Source organism: Mustela nivalis (genome assembly GCF_964662115.1).
Source record: "Mustela nivalis genome assembly, chromosome: 17".
Lineage (NCBI taxonomy): Eukaryota > Metazoa > Chordata > Mammalia > Carnivora > Mustelidae > Mustela > Mustela nivalis.
Genome location: NC_139036.1, coordinates 47399587 through 47406945, shown reverse-complemented (window position 1 = coordinate 47406945; position 7359 = coordinate 47399587). Strand labels below are relative to the sequence as shown.

General features: G+C 40.7%; 1 protein-coding gene across 11 annotated transcripts in view; it reads right to left on the bottom strand.

The window, feature by feature from the left end:
- The window catches only part of TANC2 (tetratricopeptide repeat, ankyrin repeat and coiled-coil containing 2), a 360787-nt gene that overhangs the window by 47241 nt on the left and 306187 nt on the right, over nucleotides 1-7359 (bottom strand). For all 11 annotated transcript variants that reach the window (XM_082706545.1, XM_082706546.1, XM_082706542.1 and 8 more), the window contains one exon: nucleotides 70-178. In XM_082706545.1, coding sequence (XP_082562671.1) covers nucleotides 70-178 — 109 coding nt within the window. The remainder of the gene's footprint in view (nucleotides 1-69; nucleotides 179-7359) is intronic.

Sequence of the window (7359 nt, the reverse complement as noted above, 5' to 3'; positions counted from 1 at the left end):
CTTCATCCACAGTGTTAAGGAAAGCCTGCTGGAGATTGAAAGAAAAAAGCCTTCAACTTCTCTAATTACCTTAAAAATGTGTGCTTTGAGGATGTGATGTCCCAGTTCAATAGTCTGCTGTCGGTTTAGTTTTCCCTCTTGGCGGGAAAACCAGAAAGCAAGTAATGTGTGACCACTCCTGCAAAGAAAAAGAGACTCATTTTAGAATGTTAATGGTCCCATGTTCTGCATTGGGTGGGGGACTGTTCAGGTCCATCCAGATGTCCACCGAAACTCTGTCTCATTCAACCAGTTTCTAAGAGAAGGGCACCTGCTGCTGGGCAAATAATGGGTACTGAAAGGTCTCTAACTTTTACCAGTCCTTTACCCAGATCACATGTGTGAATATCACAAAATGTCATTTCTAGTCGGCTTACACCATCCCACACACAGATGGCATTAAAAGATTCATTTTTATATTCTGTCTCTGTGAACTCTCCACGTATTCTACCCATACTTTAAATGTCAGTGCTCCTCAGGATCTCCGTTTTGGTCCCCGTCTGTCCTCTCTCCAGTAGCTCATCCATCCCGAGAGCCTTCACCACCACCTGAGTCTTCTTCTTGATCTAGACTTCCGAGACTTCCACCAATATATATCCAATGGTTTGTTGGATTTCTCTGCCTGGAGGTCTCGCAGTACCTCAAGCTCAACAGGTCCCCAGATGGATTTACCACCTCTTCCCCAAGGGAAGTTTGCTTTGATCCCCTCTACCTTCCCTGCAGCTGAGAAACAGGGAGTATTTTCTTTTTGGTACAAGCATTACAGATTGTTATCTCTCTCGTATGGTATACAGCATGCGATTTCATGCCTCTCCTCTGTGCGACTGCAGGTTTCCAGATGGCATCCACTCCATCTCCTTGATAATGGACCCTTAATCTCTTAAGAGAAAACTCTCTTTTCTGCCTCCCCCATGTTGTCTTATCAGCCCATGATACTCAGAACTGCCATGGTTCTCGTAATCATGTGGTCACCTGGTCTGAAGACAAAGCTAACAGAAGGGCTAAGCTAAGAGGACCGCAGAAAAATAGAGCTTAGGCCCTGACTATATGGCATCAGAAGCTCCCCGAAGTTTGGACTTGTTATATGAAATAACCCATTTATACTTTATACATTACTTTATATTTTATTTTATGTATAAAATACATTTATACTCCATTTGAGTTAGGAGTATTCTAGTTCTTCTAGCTCAAAGCATCTTAATGGTACGTATTCTTCCTTTAAAGAAGATTTTATTTATTTGAAGGTGGGGGGAGGTGCAGAGGGAGCGGGAGAGAGAAAACCAAACAGACTTCATGGTCAGTGTGGAGCCTGATGCAGGGCTCAATCTCATGACCTTGAGATCAGACCTGAGCCAAAACCAAGAGTCTGATGCCCAACCAACTATGCACCCAGGTGCCCCTGATATATTCCTTTAAGTGTGAATGTATGTATGTACGTATGTATAAAAGATGTGTGTGTATTTCTGTTTACATTAGGACAGAAATTCTGAGTTATTTATATTTCCTGGAGTGCCTAACACAGAATACTGCATATAAACATTCTCAGTAACATTTTTTGGAAGCAAGAGAAAATTAGGTATTAAAGAAAGGACGCTGGATCACCTTTGGGATGTGCTCTCTTGCCACATTTGCTCTAGGTTGTAGGAACTGCAGACACTTAGAACTGTCTCTCTACTGCCTGCCAGATTAGTGGTCAGCAGAGTTCTTTATGCCACTGGTAACAAAACTCTTCTATTCCTTTCACTTGGAGTGCCATAAAAAAGGGAAATGAAACCACTGTCTCAGTTTCAAGTCTAATGAATTAATCAAAAAGACAGTAAAAAAATAGCAAGTAACTTTCGTTGATGATATTTCCCCAAAAAGACGCCCAAATATCTACTGGATGATTTTCTCTCCTATCGAACACTGGCTACTCTGCCGGGTTTAAACAAATTTGGAGACAACCTCACATTTGTCTGCAAAACAAATACATTTTTAATTATCTTTGATTTTTTTTTTTTTTTTAAGCTGCAGTAAAGAATCTGAAAACGAGGGGATGGGACAACTTACCCAGGAATCGTTATAATGAAATTTCTCTCCAAAAAGACTTTAAAGAGAAATTTTGTTATAATGATTCCTGGGTAAGTTGTCCCATCCCCTCGTTTTCAGATTCTTTACTGCAGCTTAAAAAAAAAAAAAATCAAAGATAATTAAAAATGTATTTGTTTTGCAGACAAATGTAAGGTTGTCTCCAAATTGACCAAGGTTCTAACCTTGAGTTTCAAGAATTGCTGAATTCTAGTGGATAACATACCAACTTATTTCACTGGATAAGATTAACCATAATGGGAAGGAAGTTATTTAATTGAGAGACTATCTCAGGGAAGTGTAGCCTGCATGGAATCATCAGTATCATCGGAGGGTATGAGCCCAGATTGCTCCACATTCACAAAATCTGGAAATTTCTATTGAACTTTCTTTTTTTTTTTTTTTAAAGATTTTATTTATTTATTTGATGGAGAGAGAGATCACAAATAGGCAGAGAGACAGACTGAGAGAGAGGAGGAAGTAGGTTCCCGCCGAGCAGAGAGCCCGATGTGGGGCTCAATCCTAGGACCCTGAGACCATGACCTGAGCCCAAGGCAGAGGCTTGACCCACTGAGCCACCCACGTGCCCCTGAACTTTCATTTATCCTTTGAAAGTCCAATTTAGTTGGTAGGTTATTTCAACAGAGCATATTAGAAGGTGACATGCAACATTTAGGAAAGGCCCTATCTCAAATTCTCAAAGTCCTACCCAGTTATTAACATTGAAATTACTGTAGCCTCCCTGCTGTAAGAATTACTGCTTTAAGTGACTCATCCATTGACTCAGCTACATAGTACCAGAACCCCTGAATACAAGGCTCTGACCCACTACCTACCCACGCTTCAGGACATTCCCAACAGGGTTAAGATAAAAAACTCAGGTCTGACAAGGAAATGAATTAGACACAGAACTGACATCACCCTAGTGCTTTCGTTTTACTACCATAAGTAAGAAATCCCGGTACGATGTGTGCATTTCTTTAGTATGCACTTCAGCTAGCTCGAGAGGACAGTGCTTGCTTTTGCTGTTGTTGATCTCGCACTAAGGAGAACAGCAAGCAATATGAATCAAAGAATAGATGAAGGTGACAACTATAGTTCATTTCCTTTTGGACACAAGCATATCACATTATTCATGAAAGAATGGTTCTGATCAGTTCACTGGACTCAGAGTTTATGGTGTTCAGGACACAAAGGAAAACAGCAATTTATATTATATGCTGGCATTTCCATCTGTCCCTTACTGTTCTGATAAGATATGGGGCCACTGGCTAACCTACCATCTGAATGTGTTACACTACACTTGTCTGTGTTTATTTCTGTTTTCTAATTATTTGCTCACTTCCAACCTCACTTCTTTTGACTCTTAGCCTCGCCATTCTCTGAGATTACCAGCAGCCTCTTAATTGGTTGTCTTTGAGCCTTTGAGCTTTATCTTTTTCTTTTCTTCCTCCAGCACTAGGTCCTATTGACTCCCTCCCCTGAACTCTCTTCTCTCGGTATCTGTGACACTGCCCTGATGCTTTTTCTCCCATTTCCTTCAGTGATGTAACTTCTCGGCTTTATTTCCCATTTCCTCTTATTTCATAAGTCTCCTGGCTTCAGCTCTCACAGTAGCGACATCTCTAGCACAGACATATTGTTTTGCTTCTCTAATTGCCTGCTGGATCTCTCGTCCTTCAAATGACCTGTCATATGACACTATCTGAAGTTGAAGCTTTCCCTCAAAACCAAATGCATTTATGGGGCACCTGGATGGCTCAGTTGTTAAGCGTCTGCCTTCGGCTCAGGTCATGATCCCAGGGTCCTGGGATGGAGCCCCCCATTGGGCTCCTTGCTCGGCGGGAAGCCTGCTTCTCCCTCTCCCTCTGTTGCTCCCCTGTGTGTGTTCCTTCTCTCACTGTGTCTGTCAAATAAAAAACAAAAACCAAATCTGTTTAGGATTTCTTTATTTTTTAATATACTGCCAGTCACTCAGGCATAAAATCTAGCACTTGTTTTTCTCCTCCCTTTATATACTTTCTCTCTTGGATAATTGCAAGAGCCTCGTTTTCTCCTCTGCCTGCTCCCTGGCCCATGTCAATAATCTACAGTGTAGAAACCTGATAAAAAGTCTGCTCAAAATTCTTCAATGGCTTATACTTCCTCCCATATATAATCTAAGCTCTGTAGCATGGTATTCAAAGGCTCTCTGTAATTTGTCCCTTGTCTATTTGTCTCTCTTTACCCTTTTACCTGGGGCTTGTATTTTCAGATGGAGTAAATCATTCTAGGTCTCAAACACACTTTCCCTCTGCCTGTAATTCTCTTCCCCATTTAGTTCACAAGGCAAACTCTTCCTCATTCCTGAAGTTTCAGTTCACACCATCTCCTCCATGAAGTCCTCCCTGGTCCCACCAGACAGACTCAGGGGCTCTTTCCCTCGGATCCTTGTAGTAGGTACACACCCCTATCACACCGACCACAGCACACTACCTGCCTGCATGTCAGCCTTCCCACAAGACTATATGGAGGCTGGAAGCCATGTTTTTTTCACATATGTACTCCCAGGCAACAGGAACGCATATTTGTAGAATGACTAAATTAATAATACTGTAAAGTTGCACATGACCTTATCATTTAAAAAATACTTTTTTAGATTCTCACAAACACCTATACTATAGGCATAGGACTAAATATTACTCCTAATATTATCATGGAAGACAGAGACTTGGCAAGACTGAAGGACAGCCCCCAACTTACGCGGCTGGGATCAAAGAGAGATGGGATGAGAACCCAGGGTTTTCTGAAACCTAGTTCTGTTAACACACTGACAAGATTAGCCACTTGGTTTTCATTTCTGTGAAAAATGGGCATTTTTGTGTGAAAAGTCAACCAATATTAAGAGCAGTGTATTCCTTTGTATGGTATAAACCCTGAATTCTTAACATAATTAAAATCAGCAATTAATTTTGACATTTTTTGATTGGCATTTTGGGAGAGACTAGTTAGAAAACAGAGGGCGCCCTCATCAGTGTGACATGATTTTAGGCATGACTGAACACAACTATGTCTTCCTTCTATAATTAAAGATGATGGTAATAGAAGTCAACTTTGGTGTGGGTTCATATGTGATAATAAAGACCAAATGGGGGTGGGGGGTAGCAGCGAAGGCAGAATTATTTCCACACAGCTTATATATAATGAGATCACCTTGTGATTCAAAGCTACATAGCAAATTTCCCTGTCTGCATTCACAGTGCTGCCTCTTCATCTCTGAAGCAAAATCAAAATAGACCCATGTTCAAATCCTGCTTCTGTCACTTAGAAGCTCTGTAACCTTGGAAAAGCTACTTAACCTCTCTGCAAGACAGGAATAGTGATAACCACCTCTCGCGACTGTGGTGAGAATTAAGTGAGCTATATTAAGTGAGATGTATATTCTCTGTAAGAACTAGGATAGTGCTATGCTTAAGGAATGAATATTAACCACGTGACTTTATATATATTGGCAGATAACTGTGTGTACAAACAGAACTTTCACTTTTAAATGCTATACCTCATCCTTAAGCCCAATCTTTATCCCTTCACACCTTGACCCCACTGCCTTCAGGACCAAAAGAGAAATCCACATATTTCTCTTTCAGGGAACAGTTACTGCGTATGGGTGCCATTCCCTGTTAGTCAATGCAGGAAAACTTGGTAGCGTAATTTCAGGCAGAGAGGGGAGACGAAGACAGCGAACTGGTCCCTAAGAAATAATGTAACATTTAAGCTAATAGGAGGAATATAAATTTCTCAAGGAGACCAGAGGTTTTTTTCAAGAGGATACTGAATTTTATATTCAAGATGGATTTGCTTTTGAGGTATTTTAGGGAAGAACCAATCACAGGTCAGAGTTGCAGATTCCTCCCCTGGCCCTGTCCCCTCTCCCTTGTCCTAGATGTGTAAGTTCTGATAAAAGGTAGAGCAGGTAGTGTCCAGAAGAGCGAAGGGTCAATCCTATCTCCATTCCTTTTTGCAGGCATCAACAGCCCCTTGAGATGGATTACTGGACATAAGTGATGCTCCTCCTTGGACACTGACAGATTACAAGGCAGTGAAGAGCTCTTAAGATATTATCAAGATATTATCATTGATAAGATGTTATCAAGAGATAACATCTTACATGATAACCCTGTTTCCCTGTACCTCAAGACTTCAGAAGTAGGGAGACTTTTAGAGAAAAAAACCCTTTATAAGCAAGAATCACCCTCCTTTCCCTCCACCTGTTTTAACAGTTTGGAAACTGAAGAGTAGTTGTTTTATGCAAAATATATAATAGCATAAAATATATATTGTTTTTCTAATAAATTTTTGCTTAGCACCCCAGGGAGACAGCTAGACTTAAAGTTTCTATTTATAGTAGGGAAACATGCTAACAAATGTTTAACTTAAATATTTCCGACATGGATGTTTTCTCCATTGTTCTAGTCACAGTCACTGATGTGTAGTCACAACATTTCATTAGCTGTTATGTCGAAAGTCGATATACAACACGTTAGTGTTTCAGAGAAACACCACTTAGGTGTTTTGATATTCTTCTGTGCAGGGCTCAGACATGATAAAGTGGTATAGTTACAGAACGCTGCTAAGGTGTTGCTTACAAGCTTAGCTGAACTATCTTATAATTTGGGCAGAAGTAATGTGCGAGGCTGCTGTGGAATGACTTTCTAGCATAGAGGTAGATGTGGGGAATTATTTAGGAGACCTAGTAAGATCAGAATTACCTGGCAAAGAAGGACAGATGTCTACAAAAGATCTGCGCTCCCTTCCGCAGTCAACACTTGTTGTTAGGAGGTGGCGACTTGGCCAGGAACCTCGCATTCACTTATTCAAGTGGGGAGGAGGATGGAGTTCTGGCTAATGGCATATAGGCAGAAATTATATTCATCACTTCAGACCTGGCCCAGAAGTTTTTTCCTTTGACTTGCGTGACCTTACTTTCTCTTGTGTCTTCTTTTAATATTTCCCTTGTAAATTATTAGTTAGTCCATCATTTCCCCTAGCGTTCAAATATAACTATTCTGTTCACATGCTTCTAAACTTCCTGTTCTATACTCTTAACTTGGGTTACCTTGTTTAGTCCTACAACTTCTGCTGTCAGGTACTTGCTGATGACTTTCAAATCCATAACCCCATGCTTTGACTCTTCTCTTCCCCTATTTTCCAAAGTCACATTCTAAATATACTTGTGCACCTTCCTTGGAGGTAATTCATTAACAACATGTCCAA